At 30.9% G+C, this 23,525-nt stretch overlaps 3 protein-coding genes across 7 annotated transcripts; 2 read left to right on the forward strand and 1 right to left on the reverse strand.

The window, feature by feature from the left end:
* Window positions 1-280: 280 nt before the first annotated feature.
* Window positions 281-23,429, reverse strand: LOC128896296 (protein argonaute-2). 4 transcript variants are annotated; one of them, XM_054159573.1, is made up of 15 exons: window positions 22,795-23,429; window positions 21,182-21,310; window positions 16,684-16,821; window positions 14,824-14,946; window positions 10,579-10,716; window positions 9,997-10,277; window positions 9,614-9,920; window positions 9,314-9,536; window positions 9,099-9,246; window positions 8,747-9,010; window positions 7,832-8,150; window positions 7,391-7,742; window positions 6,950-7,283; window positions 6,668-6,867; window positions 281-6,555 (listed from the first exon to the last, which is right to left on the reverse strand). In XM_054159573.1, exons 2-15 carry the CDS (start codon window positions 21,303-21,305, stop codon window positions 6,447-6,449), a joined length of 3,060 nt encoding a protein of 1,019 aa, XP_054015548.1. In that variant the 5' UTR covers window positions 21,306-21,310; window positions 22,795-23,429; the 3' UTR covers window positions 281-6,446. The 4 variants fall into 4 exon arrangements, with proteins under 4 accessions (XP_054015548.1, XP_054015551.1, XP_054015547.1 ...); XM_054159576.1 differs by lacking the exon at window positions 22,795-23,429 and adding an exon at window positions 22,470-22,770; XM_054159572.1 differs by lacking the exons at window positions 21,182-21,310; window positions 22,795-23,429 and adding exons at window positions 18,856-19,446; window positions 19,686-19,825.
* LOC128896317 (uncharacterized) lies at window positions 13,514-16,247 on the forward strand. Of its 2 annotated transcripts, none has more exons than XR_008461957.1 (3): window positions 13,514-13,810; window positions 15,103-15,197; window positions 15,384-15,655. XR_008461957.1 is itself a non-coding variant. In XM_054159613.1 (3 exons), exon 3 carries the CDS (start codon window positions 15,777-15,779, stop codon window positions 15,966-15,968), a length of 192 nt encoding a protein of 63 aa, XP_054015588.1. In that variant the 5' UTR covers window positions 14,145-14,388; window positions 15,103-15,197; window positions 15,384-15,776; the 3' UTR covers window positions 15,969-16,247. The 2 variants fall into 2 exon arrangements, 1 of the variants encoding a protein (XP_054015588.1); XM_054159613.1 differs by lacking the exon at window positions 13,514-13,810 and adding an exon at window positions 14,145-14,388 and having other exon boundaries at window positions 15,384-16,247.
* LOC128896316 (39S ribosomal protein L53, mitochondrial) lies at window positions 19,947-22,450 on the forward strand. Its single transcript, XM_054159612.1, has 3 exons — window positions 19,947-20,259; window positions 21,370-21,482; window positions 21,687-22,450. The coding sequence occupies exons 1-3, from the start codon at window positions 20,114-20,116 to the stop codon at window positions 21,875-21,877; spliced, it is 450 nt and encodes a 149-aa protein (XP_054015587.1). The 5' UTR covers window positions 19,947-20,113; the 3' UTR covers window positions 21,878-22,450.
* Window positions 23,430-23,525: the final 96 nt, after the last annotated feature.

Here is a 23,525-nt window from a genome sequence, read left to right on the forward strand (position 1 = left end):
CCGATGTAGCTTGGCGCCATCTAGCGGCGCGATGTATGAACTATTTCACGACAAACTTGGGCAGTTTGCCGAGGATGGCGCCACATTTTCTGTATTTTTACTTCTTTTAAAAACCTAATATCAATCAATTATTAGTGTACAAATCAATAATTATAAGTTTAATTATGATGTAAAATTACATTAATATGCAAATAAATAATAATTTAAGTTTTGCTTTGGCTGGTACAGTTGGTAAATAACCTGATAAATTAAGTAAATAAATGAACGATTAAATAATACGTTTCTTTTTAGTGATTTAATAGTTTTATTTACTCCCCAATTGAATATTTAATTGAAAATACATTGATCGTTTATGTTGTAAAAATAATAAAGGAAATATAAATTTATTCGAAACATACAGTTGACATCAATTCACACCCTAATCGGACATACGGTATGTGTCATAAAATACATGCTTGTATTCAATTTGAATACCTCACTGAAAAATATAATTCTGAAAGTTGTAATTGTCATTTTTGAAAAGTACACTATTTAAAAGTTAGGATAAATTGACAAATCGATGCAAAATACGTAAAATGATACAAGCATATAAAAGTCTTTCGGTGTTCAAGTGTTCACCAAAGTGTTTTATAGTAGTACGAACGAATCGCTTTAGCGAAGCATACATTTTTAAGTTGACTCTTTAAAATGAACATATTGACCAGATACTATTGACAATGTTTAATACACTCATACTGAGACGATCTTTCTTTAATTTGTATTTCCCAAAATTCAACAGGTACAGTAGCATTCTAATATTTCTTTCTGTTACATTTTTGTATAAAAGCTCGAAACTAAAACAACAGGCATGCAATATGAAATGACACAAAATTTTAACGAAATTGTAAATTTTCACAGATCTCGGTAACTTCACTTAAAAGTGTTTCAACTTGTTGAAACCGTATAACTGATACCGCGTCCCTAATACGATCAGCTGACTCGATAAACTTTGCCAGTTGCAAGTGTTGTCGTCGTTACGCTATCCATTTTATTTATTCACATTTGTCGGCAATGCCTTTCGAATAAAGCCAATCATAATTAAAACGCGCCCAAAGTCGCATTTTTAACAGTCTTTCAATTTATTCATTTGTAATTTTAATATTTTCTTACTGCATACTTTCTTTGCATTCACAACACCCTTTACTCATACTCTCGTGAGCTTATGCTATCGTATTTTCGTCGAAAATGTCGTGCATTAAACGCTAAATATTACAACGATACATCACTTGATTGAATTGATACAAAAGTAAATGCAATTTTCATTCCACACGGTGGGTAACATGCTGCATTAGATTGTATTGGAAAACTTGAAAATTAGCTCTTACGAACACAATTTTTAAAAGAAAAAAGAAATACGGTAAATACTAATCTTACGAAAATAAAAAATATTATTAAATTTAATTATACATATGTCCAAACGCTACCAGTCGATAAAGTGTTAATACTTTATAACTATAACATATGATCGAACGTAACAATTACTCTAAGAATATTGTAATTTCATGTATAAGTGACAAACGCATTACACGTTTTTAACATACAATTTATTAATTGCATTCCTAATTGAACCGATTGACTTTAATTTTAATTCAAAAATTATTTCTACAATTTTGCAGAATGTACACTTGATCCAAAAGAAATTTGCATCACTTTTGCATTAACAGAATAGTGAATATAAAAAATCTGAATTATCGATCGCTACAGTAATCAGAAATTGTTCAAATTATCGATTATTATCCTACTGGTATAGTAAAAGTCGCCTGACAGACTGCCTACAAACAGCAATCGTATTCTTTTCGATTGTGATTCGGAGTTTCGAAATTACAAACTTGCGTGAATTTTGTTTGTTATTGTTAGAGTAATTACGGTGCTCGAGCCCGTTGATACGCGTAAGATTAAAAGAGCTCGTGCTTTAACATACAGTAACACAAATAGAAGGTGCACAAGCATTCTTTGAGATCACTGATGAAGAAGCGCGTTACAGCAAGAAATCAGCTTAGCCTATAAAGCGTTACTTTTACAGTTGGCTAATTATTATCGTTATTAATGATCATCATTAATCGGTATCCCCTTATTTCAATATGCTTATTCGTGCGATATTCACTGGTAGGTACGACACATTCACATTTAGAAACGAGAAATATCTAGATAATAATAAATCAACGATACTATATAATGAAGCTTGGATTAATTAATTGTTGAATAGGAACGCCATCACTGATCTTGTTCGAAGTTCTGGCATTCTTAAAGCTGACATTTTATTGTTTTTATATCTATTCTCTTAAGCGCTTTCGCGTACGCTTTATTGTTTAAGTAAATTTACACTAGGATAATATAAGTTCCTTGATGCTTTCATCGATGCTGCTAGATAATGGTTCAGATTTCATAGGAAAAGTAAACAGTAACACTGGAAAAATATTATTCAACTTGCTTTTTTGCGTCAATTACGAAACTATTCACTCTGCGCCTGATATCCATTCAGACTCTTGTTGTTTTCTCAAAACAGTTGTTTGCATTTCTTAGAAAAGTTGACCATTATCTTTTTACATTAAAACATAGTGCTTAGTCTCGTTAATACAATTTATTTATTTCATCATAAGCGTAAGTAGAATTTCTCAAAACTCATAATATCGCAACGTCAAGGCTTTGGTGGCGCTTCATGAGTCACTTACGAATACTAAAAAAAAAAAAAGTAATAATAATAATAATAATAATAAAAAAGAAGAATCGCCACTTTCCTACATAATTTTGTGCACGGATGATATTACAATAAAAATGATGATGAATTAATACTAATACTGTGAAATAATTTAGTAGACATTCAATAGTTTTAACAATTAATTACTCATCGAGCTTGATACGATTAATCTGTATATGTACTTAGCTTATCAATGAACGCTACATAATAACACTGACAATTATGATTTCCTGGGAATAAGACATTATTTAAAAGTAAAACGGCTTACTAATTACAAAAATCGATCACATGCAAATACAATTAATTAAGATGTAACTTAAAAACGCTCTTCGAAATACAAAGATGTTTGTCGTTATCTTAATTCTGGAATTGTTGTATAATTCATATGTATATTTTGCACACAGCATTTGTTAACAAATGCAATACAGTAAATTTTCACATATATATATATAATATATGTTATCTGATATACAAATATAAATTATTTGTCTTATTTTAAAATGTCTGGGACACGTGGTAAGGAGAAAACTCTTGTTTTGTGAATAGACTCGGTTATTTTATTACACGCTAAGTTCATTTCATAAACCCGTTTCCTTCAAAGTTTAAATTGTCTTTATGTTTTCCTTTTTTTTTTTAAACGTATTAGGTACAAGTTTAGTTTGCGTTTCATGTATGATATCAATTGCTTTCTTTTAATGCAGTTTGTTGCATCAGATTAAACAGATGGATAAACAATATACAATTATTACCTCAATTCATTACGATCGAATTAAAAATTACAAAAATCTTTGTAAGCTTCCATTTTTTGCTCACTGCATATTAATTACTAAATGGGAAAATGATTTATCGATAAATTACTGAAATATATTTACAAATGGATGTCAGTGTCTTGATCGGGCGCAGGGAAATATCAAGTACTGTCGAACATCTCCGAGAAAAATCTCGTCGAAAAGAACTGCTTAATTTTAAGCACAAAAAGATGTATAGTAAAATGGAATTAAAATCTCCAATTTTGGTATTTACTTGCGCACCGATTACGCATAGACTGCACTTATTTGCAGCATATGGATTCACTTACTTAAAATCTAATAGATCTGTATGGCCTCATTACGATTGAAATTGATTCTTAATTCACTAATTATTAAACTCTTCGCATTCGGACATTTTGGTACCTTTATACCCTCAACAACACAAATAATAAACTTTTCATCCCCCCGTTGATCGTGATTTGTAGTACTATAATTTGCTATACCACTTTCAATATTTGCATTTGCTTATCTGCTGCCTGCTGTTATTTAAAACTAATTCAACCGCTGAGCTATCGTTTCGAACGCTCAAAGATTATGCTTCAACCCTTACTCACGTTCAAATAATATTTAGCAAATTCCCTAATTTTTTAACCAAGTCGGAAAGTATGTATTAAATGTTATTAATAAGCGTTATGTAACTGTAAGTAATTTTCTAGGTTACAGACTTAAATTTACAACTAGAATAAATATTAATTAGTGGTACGTGAGGGTCCTTAAATTTACAACTAGAATAAATATTAATTAGTGGTACGTGAGGGTCCTTTTCATACTTTCCGCGATAATATTAACGTTTTAGTACTTAAAAATCTAAAATTAGAATCATTAATACACGATATTCCACACATTCCAGATGACACAAGTCACGATATCTCAAATGATATTAATATATATTAATGTGTCCGCATTTAGATTTAAGGAAAATTTCCAACACCCCGTCGGTGTATTCGAGAACAATGTTTTTTACTTCGATCGTGTACTGGTACGTTTTACTATTCTTAATACTGTTAGATTAAAAGAAAATTAAATGTTGTGTTTGTAAGAATGAAGGTCATCTAAAACGTTACTAGTGCATTAATGATTCTAGCAATATACAGTAAACGATTTCTTGCGCACGGTATTCAATACATATTTATACATTTCATTATCCTATCTATTGGCTCTACAGTGTAGTTGCTTGTAAGGCTCTTAATACAGTTATTGTGTTGATTACGATTATTGTTCCATGTAAATAGATTCTATTTGCGTCCGAATCATGAATGAAGAATTCGTTAGAATATAAATTTGAGGACTTTAAAATTTGCGTTACACGACAAATATAATAACTTATCCTATGATTCCACATTATATAATTCCATATATAATTCACATTATATTTCTCACCTATTTTTCAATCACTGAATTATCCTTATCCTACTATTAATCAAATCATTTTTTGCATTGTTGGGTCTTTGTCATTAGCCCAAATCTAATGCCATGTAGGTTTAACTTAAGCTTTTGTATTTTTTTGAACAGATATCGTTCCGTTGTCTTAAATACCACATAAAAGGTACCCATTTACCTTCGAAATGTTAACAACAATGCGTAATTGATATGAATAAAGTGCTACCCCATTATCAGCTGCGTCTTATTGTTAGCTTTTCTTACATAAGCGCACAGGATAATTTCTGTGCCACATGCAAAATACTAATGTAAACAAAACTAAAATAAATTGAATAAAATGTATATTCTTGGTTTTCGCTCTACATAATAATTATTCAATAATATCGTGTTTAACTACGTCCCCTTATATATAGAATGACCCTTGATTATTTATGCCACTTTCAACAGTCAGTAATTATGCGAAACTTCCCCGATTCACTGACTTCTGTTCAAATCAATATTCCAAGTATCTTAAACAATCCTGACAAATGACATTAGATTTAGACAAAACTCAAAAATAAAAGATATCATTCAGCCAATGTGGCACAATGTTGTTTACAACTCTTATGATATAACACTGTTGTATAACACTGTATTTAATCAACTTGCCACAACTTTGGATTTTAATACGATAGATTCCTAACTTATTTTGGCCATTGGCTTGGAGGCTTTGACAGTTAACATTTACAAATCTTTTATTTATTTGCATCTCCCTATCAACATTTTATTACTTGAGTGACTAATTTTTTGAGTGCTTATGATAAATATGATAGGTGTCATAAATATATTTATAGAGAATCGTACGAGCATGATCACGAATATGCTTTGGCACGATAAGAAGTACCATGCCAATTTTTTTTTTCATTAACGCATGACCCACATGTCTAGTCTTTTTACAAAAAATAGTTAATTCATCCCACACAATATGATAATTACGCATAAACGAGATAACAGTCTCGTAAGCGATTCATACAACGATGAATTCGTGCAGCATTGTGTTTTTGTATACTACAAATGCTAGAGTACTATTTTGTATCCTACAAATTCAACATCTAAAAATAAAATAAGCGTAATATGTACAACAGCTGATCTGTTTGTTCTATTATTCGTCCATGTTGTCTATACCGCGAAACGTCTCATGAGTCAAGCTGCGTACGTCATAATCTAATCCAAAACATGATTAACTAAAAGCACCTCTTTTAGAACCTACTTCCTAAAATGTTTGGAAAGTCTGTCCAAAACCTAGTCGGTATGTTAAAATAGAATACTAAAAAGGAAGGGGAAAAAAATTTGATATAAATTTACTCGACACATTCAAGGTATTGGACAGACTTATTTAAACAAGCAAAAAAATTGGCCACGCAAGATTAATTCTCTAGCATTTAAGCAGTCTAGAAATATCCACATGCAAGATATGGTGATTATAATTTTGATGATATTATATAGTGGCATGTGTATGAGAAAGGCTTAAAGAAGAAGAATTATGCAAAGTACATAACTCGCTTTGTGTTTGCATGAACTGTGATAGCTCTTGCCATTGCACCTGGTGTTCTGTCTTCGCTGCAGCCCGACTGATGAGATCCTTCTCCACTGAAACATAAACATTGAATAACGTATTAACAAAATATTAGTACAAAAAAATTGATAAAAAATTGGAAACAAAATTTTATATTATGTTTTATAAATATGATATTTTACTTACCTATCATGTTCTTTTTCTACCAAATGATATCTGGCTCGGAATGCTACAAGATGAGCATAATATGCTGGCGCAGGTATACTAACGGATCTTGTACACCTAACATATGTGTGACACAGTTGATACGTAAGAGTCTGTAATTCGTCACTTTCGAAGTGATTATCATCCCAGAGTACATGATAATGCGATGGTCGTGAAGTGCCCTGTACGCACAATATGATATTTATGTCAAATAAGATAAAATATCTATAAAGCAGTACTTAATCGTCGATATTCAAATAATACCTGGATGCCTTGGTGACTACATAAGTAGAAATCAAACTCGGTGGGATGCGTTATACAAATATCAACTGTTGTACCCGCTGGGATGTTTCCACTTCTTCCGCTTTGTTCTTTCTTATCCGAACAAAATAATCGCGTGTGATGTCTTTTCTGTACTACGATGAATGTTACCCCAGGTTTGTAATCATCTTCGAGTTTCATGCAAGCTTCGCGAATGGCAGTTAACTCATGCTGCAAGACGTGCAAGAATTGTCCTTCTGAGACACCATCGCGGTAAAGAATTATTCTATGTGGTTTATATCCCCCAGTGCTTTTATAAAATCTAAGGAGAAGTTCCCTGAAAAAAAAAAAAAAATATTTTTATAAAATAACTGATAGAATGACCTGAAAGTGGAAGCATTATTAACTGAAGACTTATGGTATATATTGCAATAATATACTTACATCACCATTGAACTAAGTTCTTGAATGATCTCTTGTCTGTGCTGTTGAACTCTAACAGTAGCTGCGTATCGAGATGGATGAGCATCCATACTAGCAACCACTGCGGCTATGCTAGGTTTTTTATTATCTCCAGCAGGTGGATGAGTTACATCGGCTCCAAAGAATATGACAGGTTCGTCAAACACCTTTGGCCGAAAACTGGGTACTAAAATATTATTAATGCCACCTAACTTTACATTAATCTTCAGGCATAAATTAGACAACGTTTGCGGTGATGTTTTATTAACATTTTTTGCCTGTACACATTGAGTTGCCATACCCAATAATGTATCTCCAACTCTTTTGACTTCAGCTATAGGCAAATAAGATACAAAACAAGATTACATACGTTACTGATATTTTATTATATACATGTATGAAATATAAAATCTATACAATTACCATATACAGGAGTTTTTCCAGGCAGTATAATACACACAAGCTGCAACGATGCAAATGTCATTTTTAAATATTTAAACATGGGTTCCACTTGATCTGGCCCAGTAGCATATTTACAGAAACATGGTTGTCCAATAATGGGCATTCCAGCATCATTGCTTATTCTTTGCAATTGTGCTATAAACAGCCGTATTGAGTCTTCGCGAACGCTTCTTTGTGGTGCAAAACAAGCTATTGCCCAAACTCTGATTTCCACGCCCGTGAAGAATTGTTTGCCACGCATGTCCCATACACCTTGAATTGGTGAGGCCTGGTTCTTTGCCTTTAGGAAAAAGAATATATACATACATTACTGAATATCATAAAATGTGTATTATTCTTTCTATAGATATTTTGTCAAAACTAATTAAGAAACGAATTAAGAAACGTTTTAAGACTCGTTTCTTACAATTCATACTGCTTGAAGGCTCTAGATGAAAGTTGTACTCGTTTCGATCTAATGATACAGGCCCTCTCAACGAATAAGATGTTTTAGATCAGGGTTCGACACTGCAGGAGAACAAGGCGTTGAGGCTTCCCCCACTCGTGATACTGTCTTACTATCCACTGCAATCCTCACGCTTGCAAGAGCAACTCCATCTCTCTCTCCTCTTTCCCTCTCTTTCTAGGACTTCATGTAAGTAAGAAGTACTTAGAGAAACACAGGTCTAGTATGAAAGTGGGGGAAGTCGCTCAGCGCTGACTTGCTCAGAGCAAACGTGCCGAACTCTGTTATACATAATTAAAAATTAGAAAAACTAAATCTCACTTAGCAACTGTATAATATACAATACCACAAAAAGGATCCTTACCAAACATAATGCAAAGGCAAATGTGTTATTTAGCTATATCTAACTAATTGATTTGAAAGTCTCTTACCTGACAACTGAGGGAACTCAAGCGCCCTCCGTACTGTAGCTTGGGTGGAGCTAGAATACGACCCCTAACTTCCACCATATTATTCGATATTGTCAAGCCAAATTCTTGAACGTATGAATCGTTATTAAAATCGGCTCTTTTAACTAAGTTGTTTATTTCTCGTTCACGATCTGGAGCAGAACGGGCTGTGGCTTTTATCATGGTGGACGTCTGCATGTCAGTTAATTTCTTGATGCAACGTTGTCCAGCAACAATGTTGCAAACCTGTTAATATATTTATTGTGAAATATTACATATATATTGTATAAATGTTTAATTACGAATTGTATGATAAATATTAGATCCAACACACCTCAAGCGGTAAATATGTATGTTTGTGTTCTTGTCCGACTTGTAGGCAAGGAAGATGCGAATAACGCAACTTCATTTTGTATTTATCTAAGAAATATTTTGCAACAGTACATTCAACCGTTTGTCCATTTTCCAATTGTAATGGGAATCTAAAATTTTTACTCAATGAATATCAGTCATATTTAAAATAACAAAATTGCTTTCATGTATACTTACGATTGCATCTGGGCAGGTTTGCGTGTAACGTTACATACTCTATACTTTCGTCTCATTGTTCCGCAGTGCGTAATTTCGATTTTAAGACCTTTAATTTCTTTGGTAAATTTAACTCGTTGAGAATCTGTAAGGGGCTTCTTTTGTTCGTTTATGTCTCGAATATCTAATACTTCGCACATAAATTCTATGACAGGTTGTGCTTTATAAAATGCAGTTGCAGAGACTATAATAATAAACCATATGTTATATGAGAAATCAATTAATATAGTAATGAAATGTGAAAATAAATTTTATATGTACCATCGATATTCAACATCATTTTCCACTGAGATGGTCTAACAGACTGATGGAAGCCAAACCATACTTCTCTGCCACCACCTAATGGGTGATAATATCCATCTGGTGTACTAAAAAATGATCTACCTACTGGAGTATATGTCATAGATGGTAAATGCCTCATTACAACATCTAAAGCAAGTATAGCATCATATGGAATTTGTCTTGTACGTCCTTCTAGAGCTTCTTCTAAAGCAAACAGAGAAACTTGAGCCACCCATTTTATCACCACTCTGAAAACTCTATCTTTACCCTCACCAGGTAGCGTTACCTATACAAAAATTATTATTAACGATTCAATATTTAAAAAATGTAACAGCACAAACTTTTATTAATATTGTAATTACCTCTAATTCTATTTTCTCAGCACCAATGGGCAAGGGATCCCTTGTATACAGATTATTTCTGCCATCAAACACAGGCTTCAGAGTTCCAAATATTTTACTATACGCGTGAACCATTGTTTCTATAATTTCCCTATTAACTTTACGAGGACATTTATCAGGTTGGATGTTAATATCATAATGATGCACATAACCACGTGGTATTGTAATTTGGAAGTGATTAGCTCTTAAACTGATTGGTCTGCCTTCACGTCCAATATCTGGTCTCCGAGGACATGAAAACACTGTAATAATATGCGTTTCTTATTCATCTTTTATTTTAAAACACATCATACCATTTTTTTAACTTCCATTTTTAATTTACCTATTTTATTTTAAATTTATTTAATCAAGAAATGAGGTACTTTTATTGAACAGCATAAACAGTTTCAAAAAATTACAGTTGAATTTTCAAATTTAGTACTTTAATTAAATTTCTATTAAACTTTTTTGTTCGATATATAATACTTTCTTCATTATTGATCACTCAATAGGTATCATAAATATTAAAAGGACAAAATTTAAGAAATATTTAGAAACACTTACTTGGCAGTTCAGGGGGTTGAGGAGGAGTGTGTGTTTGTTGTGTAGGAACAAGTCCTAAAGAACTAGGAGCCACAACAGTACTCCCAGTTGCTCCTGCTGTTCCAACAGAAGCACTTGTTGAGGGCCCAGCTGTGGGCGCTGAAAATATGAAAAAATCATAATTTTGTTACCTTGATTATTTCCCATGTTAATAGATTGAATCAAACTTTTTTGTTTTAGATCATTTAAAATGATCTTGAAAATTTTCAAGATCATATTCTACTTGTTAAATTACAAATTATAACCGCATGAGAAATAATAAATTTAGATGTTCTGTCCTATGGTAAAACCTTGATTTACCAAATAACTTAAGGAGATACCAACATAGATTAGGGTCCACTAAATTAACATTTTACTGTAGATGATATTTAATTATGTGTTAATTGTTATACTGGTATTATAACATCATTAGAACATAAATACACTATCAATGATTAAATATGATAAACTTTTTGAGTAATCAATATTTACGATATAGAAGCTTTAGAATAACACTAATGATTAATTATCACACAAGATAAGATAAAATAATTAAAAATAGAAACCTTATCCTGTCTTAGGATGTGTAGTTTTTAATATTTTGATATAACTTGATGTGCTTTCTATTTCAATTAATTCATCTACAATGACATTAATTTTCATAAAAAATATATTTGGTTTTTAATCAAAAAGATTTCTGGTTTTAATGAAGTTTTAGCCAAGAATTACAAGGTTAGAATGATTCACATGAAACATACATATGTAACAAAACAAACATCAGTTTAGGTACTTTCATCTATAATTCTATACTAACCTATATTGACTGTTTGAATTTTTTGAATAGTTCCAAATCCGAAACAAATAAAATACCGTTTATCGAATCAGACAAAGTATTTGATCGATCAAGCAATACTTTGAGTATATCAAATAAGGATATTATTCCGAAAAGTATCGCGGTGACCAACTGGTATGAAATTTGGCGGATGTTACGAAGAGTGTGTAAGGACACCAAATATAAAATGTTAACTTCGGGAATTCACCCGTTTAAAAGATACAGGTACTTTAGAGGAAGCTGTGATTGATTCACTGTGATCGTTTCTTTCGAACATGTTAGAATATTATTTTACAAATTTGTTTAAATAGAAAGCCGTCTATCCATCTTTCGGGCATTTCCGCTGAGGTGGTAATAGACCAACACTTTGACACCAAAAGATCACATCTTTCGTGACTCTAATATCTCTAAAACAAGTCTTTCTATATTCCACTTTCCTTTAAGAGGATCATTTGGGACTGATACGCCATTAGAAAAATCAAGTTAATTGTATGCTTCGTATTTTCAACGGAAAAAACAAACCGATCACACCACACTCTCAGGTCTCAGCATTCTTACATTGTTCCTGAATATAGCATCCAAAGGATCGAAAAACTATTATGACGGATTTATAATTGAAAACCTGTATCTTGTAAACGCATAAATTGGCGAAGCTAACATTTTATATCTGAGCCCTTTTCGTATCCCTCATAATACGATCGGCCACCGGTGCCTTCCGCAAGTATACCCTCAAACAAATTCGATCTATTCCAACACTTTTGCTACCTCGTATAAATTCGATCTGTTTGAAAAATTCGCGGAAATTTGAAGTTGAATGTAAACAATGAATCGGAAATTAACAAGTAGTTAAGATACTTGTTAATATTCGTATGTCTATTCGATTAGTTTAAGATTCTTGCATTACTAAGTTACGATAATATAAATGGAAGGTATTTTTGCGAAAGGAAAGATAGGGAGAATGATAAATTTCCTTACGCGACGGAAGTAAAATATATTATGTGGAATTTATTAAAGCTGGAAAAAATTCTAATTCATTGATTCGATACCAGTCGGGTATTCCAACTTTGTTTCGAACATGCAGGATTTATTTAACCACTCGAGAGTATTAGAGAACTACTAATCTATTCGAGCCATTTGAAACATTCGAGTATTTGGCACAGCTTATTTTTTCCAAGTACTCCAACATTTCTAAATCATACGTTATCGGTAACTGACGGATGAGATGTGACGACACGTTGTCTGTTGAACGAGATACCTTTAAGGCCTTCTCCAAATTTCCTTTGATTCCATAAATTTGAAATTTATTACACGTACATCCCGTTAACGTAATCATCGTTTTACAAAATTTGGATTGGCTCGAAGTAATCAAAGAGGAACAAAGGACCAGAACCGTTCGACAGCGATACCCTTATTCTTGCTTAGACGAATACAAAAGGATCCGTTTTCGAATATTCTTCGATATCCCACGTGAAAATGTGTACAGTGAGATACTTACGCTGTCCTACAGGATACATTTTCGCAGCTGACGATGAAAAATACCAGATAATCACTAATAAATAAGTAAAAAATTGAACACAAAACCCAATGACCACACGACACACTTCTCTACACACGCACTGCGAACGAGACTACCTTCTGCAATGGCTACCGCCATTGTGATTCCAATTGGTCTTACCTTGACCAATCAGCGTACACCCGACGACAGAGACTCTCTATCGCGAGAAGGGCAAGTCATAAACTTCTCCTGTCCCTCCGCCATCTTGACACGCTATTACTTATGCGGCTGAAATGCTAGATGGCGCTGTTACAACGATTAATGGTTAAACTTACTAGAGCTTACAGTCGCCAAATGTAAAAAATATGAATTGATTTGCTCTATAGATATCATATTTGTTATTTGCTCCATATATTGGACAAACAAAAATACCTGCAAAATATTTAGTATCAAATAGACCACTGAGTTGGAAAAAACCCTAGACTTCAAATAAACTTGAAAATTGCCCATATGTTTGTCTCGTTTCCTCTTTTGAACATTTTCCAAAGACGAAAACAAGACAAACAAATCAGCAAACTTCAGGTGGATTCGAAGCTTAGGGTTTTGCACAACTCTGCCGGTATGCAGCAACTAGTAGTTCTGTGAATAAGTAGTTGAAGGTGTATATAGATGAACTGAGACATGAGGACCCACCCACGAGGACGAATAGTATACGTGAATTTCGTATTCAATTTTGAAATGTAGTTACCGTTTAGTTGAATTTGTATGCAAATTGTATTTAAAAGAACCCATAAGTATCATTGTAATTCAATTAACGTCTTTAACTTTAAATCCAATAAAATCAGTTCATCATTTAATTCCGACTATCATGGTGCTTTGGAAACAAGGTTAGTTCATTCAAGTTCCATTTGCAGATATTTCTTTAGATATTAATCAATTCTTGAAAATACAGTCGATTAGTTTCAATTTACAATGAATAATATACGATTATACTAATAATCATGTATCCATTTTTGATGAAAAATTTTACGTAATTTTACTCGTGTTTTAAAATAATTTTGATAATTTATTAATCTATTGTAGTTTGCATTGGATAAATATGGTATTATTCGAAAAAAAAGTATAAATATTATTTACTAGGTCGCGCATGTCTTTCAATAATTAAGAATCTAACTGCATTCTGCAAACATTTGGTTGTATGCGATGACGTCAATACTATGCGCATGTGCACTTTAATATCTAGCAGACGATGTGAACGTTCGTATTTTTAGAACAAGCTTTCCGTTTACATGTGTTCACGGGTGGAGCTTCTCTCACGGATTTTTTTCCATTTCACGTACTGTGTTGATTAAATCGACATAGGTAACGTGATATCAATTTACATCCACATGATCTATAGAAATAGTTGAATAGATCAAGCTTAAAATAACCATTGTAATAACTTGGCAAGAATGAAATAGTAAAAGTAAGTAAACGTCTCGTATTTAAAAATCGTAGAAATGTCCTGTATTCAGTCAATTTCTTTTAATATTCTACACCGAGGTCAGTGCTTTTTAAAATATCTCTGATTGCTATCGATTTGAATCAAAATTTTCTATATGACAGCTATGTGCAGTCATAAAATTTACAATTTATGAATTTTTAATCGGTTGGATTAGTGAAATGATAAAGCTAGCAAAAATCATGTTCTTGAATAGAAATAACAGTGTGGCACCTCTTATAGGGACTCCCAATCACAATAAGTATATTATATCACTTCTCGTACTTTTCTGTCTAGAAGAAACAGTACGTCTTAATAGAAAAACAATAAAAATTCAGTTATTTATTTATTCCAAAAAGTTTGATTCATGATCTTGTAAATCTTATCGGTTAGATAATTATAAAAATATGTTAAACTCACCATTACATCCAAATCCACAGACCTCTCCAAGCACAGTAATAAGAGAATCAAATTTTTCCACTGGATGTGGTTGTTGTTTCAAGTCTCTGAATTGTTTGTTTTGTTCTGTTTGTTCCATTTTGTCTGAAATATTTAAAAAATAGTTAGCAATGTAGAATATGTCAAACAATTTTGAAATAAATAAAAAGAATAATCATTGCTAGATATTTCAGTGTGATGAAAAGTTATCTAGAACAATGTATATGTATAATGTATTTACAGAAATCTTTTTTTTTATAGTACTGCTCCAAAGACTATTGTAATATATTCTTGTTGCATTGTAAAACCACAAGTCACCTCTGATTTGTTGGAAGCCATAATTATATTGAAGTTATGTGAGTACATCTTATATTATTTAACTTCTTAATAGATATGTACAAATATGTATGTGTATAAATACAAGAGTTTAAGAATAGTTTCAAAGTAATTACTAATTTAGATTAAATTAGTAATTACTAATTAAATTTTGTACAAAAATGGTATTTGTTTAAGATAAATATTCTTGTATTTCTATCTTTTAGTATCAAATGATAGTGTGATATTTCAAAGTACACACTTCACATCTCTGAATATTTTACAACTCTATGATCTGAATTTGAATCTAGAAGTGAAACGGTTGCAGAAAAGAAGAAAGTAAAGAAAAAAAAAAAAGAAGAAACTTAAGCAGGAAAGTAAACATATAAGAATATTCTTATAAGTTTATTAGCAGTTTAATCATATGCTTGTGCATTCGCAATTTTTTAAACAGTAAAATAAATTTAATACAGTCATAAGGATAGGTAAAAAGATAAAATATCTTAAGAGAATATTGTATCGTAAATATTATAGAGAATTACCAATTTTTTTTTATAAGATTTAATTAGTTACTTGCGTTCACTTTCCTAAATCTATTTCAAACAAAACTTATTTACAAAATGGCTAGTCATACCTCAAATAATAAAAATTATAATATGAAACTTATTGACACTATTTATAATCAGGTGCCAGCTTTTACAGATGTCTTTGATGAAGAAACATGGTATATTTTTGTTGCCTGTTTTGTAGGAGGAACATTTTTAGTTGCATTTATTCTCTCAAGATTTATTACACTAAAACCTGTAGAATAAATTTCAAGTGTTTCTTAAAAAAGCTGTATTTAATATTTATGTGCACAGCATTTTAGTTATATTTAACAAGTTATACTGTACTAGTGAGATTTCACTATGTTTTAACAATAAATGTTAATTGATTCAATAAATAACAGCTATACACATGATATTATATTAAGATATTTTTCAGTGTTTTAAACGTGTAACTAATTACAATTACTTTCAATACTATACAATATTAATAAATTTATAATTTTACATATGAATTTTCTTTATATTGTGAATATGAAATAATATAACCTAGATTATATTAGCTACTGTATTTTCATTAATTTTATGATTATTACAAATTTGTATTTTTTGAGATAATAGAAATTATATAACACATATAAATAAAAAATTAACAAAGAATGTTGTAGTAACATGTAATATAATTCTTTTTACAAAAATTTATTATTAATTTTTTTAAAATATTTAACAATTATAATATAGTGTAATTGTACATTAAATGTTGACTTATTTGTTATAACATATTTATTGCATGCAATTCTTACAGAATACAATTTTATATGTACGTAGACTTTACTACTTCAGCATTCCTATGCATTTTGACCTATTGTCGAAACCACACTATATGCAAATGTGATACACATTTCATGTGATCACATGATATACACCATAAATACTATAACGAGGGAAACTTTATAAAGTGACTTTGAAATATAATACTTACTTGGTAGTTCAGGAGGTTGTGGAGCAACGTGTGTTTGTTGTGCAGGAACGTGTCCTACAGAATTAGAAGTCACAACATTGTTTCCAGTTATTCCAGTTGTTCCAAGAGAAGAATTTGTCTGAAGTCCAGTTGTGGGAGCTAAAAATATAATAACATAATGTCATCATTCTGATGATTTCCAATATTAGTGGACCAATACAATCTTTCTTTATCTTAAATAATTTTATTTAGAGGAAGTTTAATTCAGAGTATAGCATATTTCTTTAAAATTACTTAATTTTTGAAATGTTATAGATCAATTTCTGGTTTTTAAATAAAAGTCCATTTTCATTTATCTTTTTGCAGGTATAAAATGTTTAGGAAGTATGACAAAATACTATTTCCTAAAGGTATGGTATAAAAAATGTTTAAGAAACATATTATAATATTGAATACTTTTCAGTCTATTCAAGAGAAAATTGTAGTTACTGTCAGATATGAGACCAGATAAGGTAAGTTATTAGTAACCTTTTGAAATGTGTTTGTATGTGTGAGTGTACTTGAATTTTTGTAATGCGCGGTAAAATCTGTGACGAAATGATAAATTAAAAGATACTGTATATAAAAATTTTCCAACGATGTTAGAAGTATCTAGTGACAAATTATGAATGCATATGCAACAATAATCATGATATTTGAAAAATTCTTGTAACATATTATAACACTGATATAACATTAATCCTATATTTCATTGTCATTTAAAAAGCTAATATGATATATAATAATACAATAATAGTATAAATAAGAACAATTTCAAAATTTTATAAATAGGACTAATCTTTATTTACATTATTATTCATTTTAGGGAGAAATATTTCTGATTTTTAATTAAATTTTAAACTAAAAATTGCATAGTTAAAGTGGCGCACATTAATATATATTAATATCGCAAAATTTATTGACAAATTATCATTGATTTATTGGGATATGTAATTTGGTGTATCTAGGTCAAATGATTCATGAAGGTTCGAGCCGCACACCATCATGAGAACGGCGTAGAATGATTCTGCGCCTATCATAGGCGGCTTACGTCATACTAGAGCAGATAATCGTATGTAAAATATAATTTCTCTAGTATATTTCTTTCTTATTGGATATCTGCACGTGTAATCAATGTATATATATTTCGCGCGGTTATATTTACATTGAGAAAAGTGGATTACGAATTATTGATTTTAAACAATGTAAAACTTCAGAACTTGGTAGCGCTTAAATTCGAAATTGATACGAAAACATACGGTAAATTTGAAATTAACAAAAAATAATTCTTCCATTACAATTATAGCGTATATAATGCTGTACATTAACGTAATAACTATATTTTGCGTTATAACCAGGAGCCGCGCTAGAGTTACTAGCGTTCTAATGCAACTTGGAATATAAGCGCCCTCTTTTAATTCGTATTACAAATTAAAAATAATTGAAATCTTAATTTTAAGTTTAAAGTAATATATATTGAATAAGATATAATAACGTTTTGTTACATGACAATTTCATTCCACAAACTACTGTCAAACATAGATACAATCTTCTTAAAAATTTATTTTTCACTATACTCAGAAAACTTGTTACTAACTTGATCAGTTTCTACTTCATTAATTTGTAAGTATTCGTGTTGGATTATCTCATGGTTGGCATTAATTTTGTTCAATATTTTATTTCTTTAAGATGTTTGTTGCCTGATGATATAAACAAATATTATATTCTGAAATATAACAACACCTGAATAACACCTAAATCGTAAATTTGTTATAATTTAGATCACCTGAAGCTGACTTCAAAGAACACTACTATAGTTCATTCGACAAGATGACTCCAACAACAAAATCACATGACTCGCAAGCGACAAGACTTTCCACTCCTGGATAGAAAAAAAGCGAACCGACAAGAACTGTCAATGATTAAATCTGTCACATGATTTTATGAATTACATTCTGTCGTTTTGTCGAATGAGTTGTAGAAGTATATTGTTAAAGAAAAGGGGATAATCGAGCCATGAAACGCTTCAAAACAAAGAGATCATGCTGCATGATGATTGATATTAATTTATAGTCCACTGTTCGGTTCATAATATCCAGCTAGTACGAAATCCTTGCGCGAGTCCGCCACGTGTACTGCTGGGAATTCGCTCACCCTCTGAGCCGGCTAATCCTGCATCCTTTAGTCCTTTTGTCCTGCATGTTGTCATTGACCCTAACCTCCTCGTCCTAACCTCTGCGTCCTTCCCTTTCGGTCTTTCCGCTACGCGATCCGCCGTTCCGTTATTCCTTCGTTCGCCGTTTCTCTCAAATGTCCTTTCCTCTGCGCGTTGCATCTCTTCCACGGGATCTTTTCTAAACGATTCACTCGTACGCCACTTAACAAATTATAAATTCCATCAGGATGCCCAAACTCACGTACTATGTACTATGGATTCAAGCCAAGTTTATGGCGGTTGGGGCTGCCACCTACATCTCTTGTGCGAATTAAAGTGAAGAACCGATTCGCATGTATATGCAGCGGGAAATTTAAATGATTGTAAATGAGTAAATCGGGGAAAAAGACACAATTCAAAGGATTTAAGTCGTTTCAAATAATATAATATAACAAATTTTTTATTACTTAATATGTACATAAAATTTTTAAGATAATAATATTAATACACATAATTTAACTACACAATATAATACATATACATATAACACATTAGTTGACAACACAGCAAACAGTTGACATCAATGGAATCTGGAAAATATGAAAACTATTTATAGTCTATGCATAAATATAGTTTATAGCATGTTTTGTATGAGACTTGGGCAAATTTTGACTAGTATGAAAATAAGATGCAACTATTTAAAATAATTACATAAAATAAAGTGTGTATCCATAGACACAATTTCTGTTGTTTTTCTCAAGATCTACATAATATTAAAATTATAAATAATAAAACAAATATCACATACTTTTTGTTAACATATACACACCTGGCAAAGGAAGAGTTGGTAGTATAGTTCTATTTGTAGATAATTCTCCAATTTGAAAAGGTCTTCAAATTAAACATCACAGATCTTCACATTCTTCAACGCGTGGATTAGGGAATTGTCTCGAACGAGACCTTTTTAGAATTTAAAATTAACTTTGCACCACTTTGCACTTCATAGATGCCATAACTTAGCGTCTCATCATAACCTAACCCCGACCATCGACTATGTAAAGTCAAAGATGGCGCACCTCAGGCAAGAGCAGACTGATCTGCGCAAACGTCACACGGTATAGTATAGTAGCTCCACCTAATGTTTCGACTATGAAACTATTACCATGAGTAGAAGTAACGTGAATGAAGTTATAAAACCACTGTAAAGGGAACAAACTGGAACGAATATTACGTGTGATTGTGTGTTCGATTTTCGAAATGTCGATTGCCTTTTCTGGAACCAAAACGCGATCAAGTGGACTCATAAGTGCAATAGCAAAGCAATTAAAGACCTTAAGTTTGAAACCAGTTCAATCAATTCACGTAAAATTCGATCCCTTCCTTGATCATGCTGTCGAAACAAGGTTAGTTCACCAGTTTCTTTACAATTTAATCAATTCTTATAAATACAGTCAATTAGTTACATTTTTTATTTAAATTTATAACGAACAGTATATCGTTTATTGTTAATCATAAACCCATTCACAACGATTTTATTTATGTATTTTCAGCGCTTAACTTAGATTATTGGAAAATACATATATTATGCATGTATCGGATCATGCTTACGTCAGAATTTTGAGTGGTTAAAAAAGATTAACACTTGTATAGACACCACTGATCTTATATTTCGTTATGGTTTATATTGTAATAAAGTATTATTAAAAATTGAAAATGATTTAAACTTCACATTCTGAAAAGATTCTGTAAAAATTTAGTGACTTGAAGAGTATTCTTTTGAAAGACTACACATATTATCATATATGTGTATTATCATAATAAGTATATTAATTTTGAAAAGTGTACATTTAAAATATAACATTTTTAATATTTAGCATACAATATTAATGTTTCTATGTTCAACAAGTTTTCAATTATTTACACATGTATTGTGGCATTAATTGTTATCTGTATATAAAAGAACGTTAGACAAAGTAGAAGAAGCTTCAAGTAATTCATACAAGTATTCAAATACATAAACTGTGATTTTTACTAAAGTAATTACTGTGTTACATACATTTAATATTTTATAAAATCTATTATTTTTACATTTTGCTCTATTTGTCTCAATCAAAAGAATATGTTTTATTAATATAATAACATTTAATAACAACATGATAATTAAGTAGCAATGGTCTCATAACATTGTCAGTAAATACTTCTTTCTGCAACACAAAATTGTTATTTGTGTCTCGAATTTAGTTAAAAATATTAATAGAGAAAAGTTTATCTTGTACTTTAGAATTTCTTGCCAGTTATATAATTATGAAAATATTTCAAACTTACCGTTACATTGTCCATATGCACATACCTCCCCAAGCACGGAAAGTAGAGTATCATATTTTCCCACTGGAAATGCTCGTAGTTGTTTTAATTCTCTGAATTGTTTTTTCTGTTTCACTTGTTCCATTTTGTCTGAAATATTACAAAAGTATTGACCAAATTACCAATGCACATATGTAATAAATTTACAGACATTTTCTCTTTCAAATTACAACTCCAAAGATTTTTGCAACAAATCCTAAATGCATTGTGAAACCAGTAGTTACGTCTGATTCGTCAGAATCTACAATTACAATGAAATTAGGTGAGTATTATATTACTTTATTCAAAGTTTTTCCATTAATTGGTAAGTTTCATTTTTTAATTTTGTAATGTACAAAATTACTTAAAAATAATTTCAAAGTAAATAAATGAAATACAATCATATTCTAAATAAAAATTCTGTATAAAAATGAAAATTTTTTTGTAACCAAATACAGTGTCATATTCTTACATTTGTCTGTTGTAGTGTCAGGTGACAGTGTGATATTCAAAGCTAAAAACTTGTCAGTACTAGATATGTTGCAACTTTATAACAAACATATCACAAGTTTGTTACCACCACCTGAACCTGAGAACCCAGAAGTTTTAGAGAAACCTAAGAAAAAAAAGAAAATGAAATTTAAGCGAGAAGGGAAACGTAGAGGAGTATTTTTATAAGTTTATAAATAGCTTTACAACATGGTTTATGTATTAGTTTAAATATTTGAAGAAAATTTGATATAAATTCAAGTGCAGGTTAAAGAATAAAGAATCTGCGAAGTTTGCAGTGAAATCAATCTTATCCTTTATTTTAATGAAATATAAGCGGAATTTTCCTTTTATTTACTTGTAAGATATTACAGAAATTAAACATAAATTATAAATTCATAAAGGGGATTTAATCATGATCCATTTATTGAAAATTGTTTGCATGCATTAATACTGAATGTCTGTGCTATAATATGAATGATTATTTTATAAGTTTATTCCATAATATTGTTTGTTGGTTATTAGATAACTATTGTATGTTTTAATATCAAAGGTAGTTTGAAAGACTCTATTTAAAATGTAATAAATTAAAAACAATGCGTAAAAACAGATTAAAAACGATTAAATCCTTTTTTAACGTTGTCTGTCACATACTAATCATTAAAAGCGACAAAGTACGACGACCACAATGTTTATTCCATTTCATGTTCGAAATTAGTAGTAATTGTTGTAAGCAACTAAATATAATATATTTCACAGATATTTCTTTGTTGTTTGTTACCTTCTGTTTAACAGGTTATTCTGGTTTGTTATGAAAGAACAAATTTGAAACAGTATAGGTCTATATCGTGTGCGTCTCCCGTTCTGAGCGACGCACTAAACTGTCGAAGGGTTAATTTTTGTCTTCCTTTACTACGTCACTATTGACCTTGACCATGTCTATTGAAATTTTCAGTGTAAACAGTTTGTGTATATTCAAAAATCACAAATTGATTGAAGATATTTCTTTGAAGTATTTAGTATCAAGTTATAAATGACTGATAAACAAATTCACAAATTATAAAAATATGTTTGGAATGGATAGTGTTTGAACATAATATACGTACTATTAAACAGACATTTGTCTCGTAGACCCAGTATTTAAGTAAAACGTGCAAAGTTGATAGCCGCACTGTAGTTTGCTTCACATAAACATTGTCTTTTTATTATTATGGAAACTTTACTTTAGTGATACGTCTGCGTATTATATCTATACGACTATACGATACGCGATATACAAACTCACACTTAGTTACTCAACTCTCCAAAGTTGGCAACTATGGTCGAAATTAGGATGGCATCCTGCAACACGATTCAAATGGTGCAATCGGTGGTAAAACGCTCAAGTTTGAAGTGAAAATAGTTCCCACCGTTTCTGTAAGATGGCGCTACCGATACTGTTTGTTTGATGTGTTTATAGCACAAACTTTGAGGTTACTTTTTGCCTCTGTGTTTTTGACAGTGAATGAAATAAATAATTATAATGCATCGTTAGACAAACGTTCACGATTCACGAATTACTTAGAAGTAGGCTGAACTTTGTCTCAGAGGCCTATTTTTTTTTTTGTTAAAACTTATCAAATCTTATAGTTTTTGACCTGAAAAGTTCGAAAATACAAGTTAAAAGTTTAGAAATCTGATAATTTAACCTTTCGTTTGATTAGAACGTTCGAATCTAGTCGAGGGAAGAATATACTTAACTTTTAAATGGTCCAAGATTAAAATCTCAAATGCTTATTCTAGTAGTTAATTGAATTTTATGTATAAACATTGATATCACAATATAAGGTTTTGTTAA

This window comes from Hylaeus anthracinus, unplaced genomic scaffold (assembly GCF_026225885.1).
Source record: "Hylaeus anthracinus isolate JK02 unplaced genomic scaffold, UHH_iyHylAnth1.0_haploid 0, whole genome shotgun sequence".
NCBI classification, from domain to species: domain Eukaryota; kingdom Metazoa; phylum Arthropoda; class Insecta; order Hymenoptera; family Colletidae; genus Hylaeus; species Hylaeus anthracinus.

Coding starts and splice junctions, on each gene's coding strand:
- LOC128896317 (XM_054159613.1), top strand. CDS start 15,777: ATGGCTAGTCATACCTCAAATAATAAAAATTATAATATGAAACTTATT.
- LOC128896296 (XM_054159572.1), bottom strand. CDS start 19,036: ATGCAACGCGCAGAGGAAAGGACATTTGAGAGAAACGGCGAACGAAGG. Junction 10,278..10,578: donor TCAACCCCCTGAACTGCCAA/GTAAGTGTTTCT, acceptor ATATTATTACAG/TGTTTTCATGTCCTCGGAGA. Junction 7,743..7,831: donor TGGAAAAACTCCTGTATATG/GTAATTGTATAG, acceptor ATTTGCCTATAG/CTGAAGTCAAAAGAGTTGGA.
- LOC128896316 (XM_054159612.1), top strand. CDS start 20,114: ATGTCGATTGCCTTTTCTGGAACCAAAACGCGATCAAGTGGACTCATA. Junction 20,260..21,369: donor GATCATGCTGTCGAAACAAG/GTTAGTTCACCA, acceptor ATAAATTTACAG/ACATTTTCTCTTTCAAATTA. Junction 21,483..21,686: donor TACAATTACAATGAAATTAG/GTGAGTATTATA, acceptor TGTCTGTTGTAG/TGTCAGGTGACAGTGTGATA.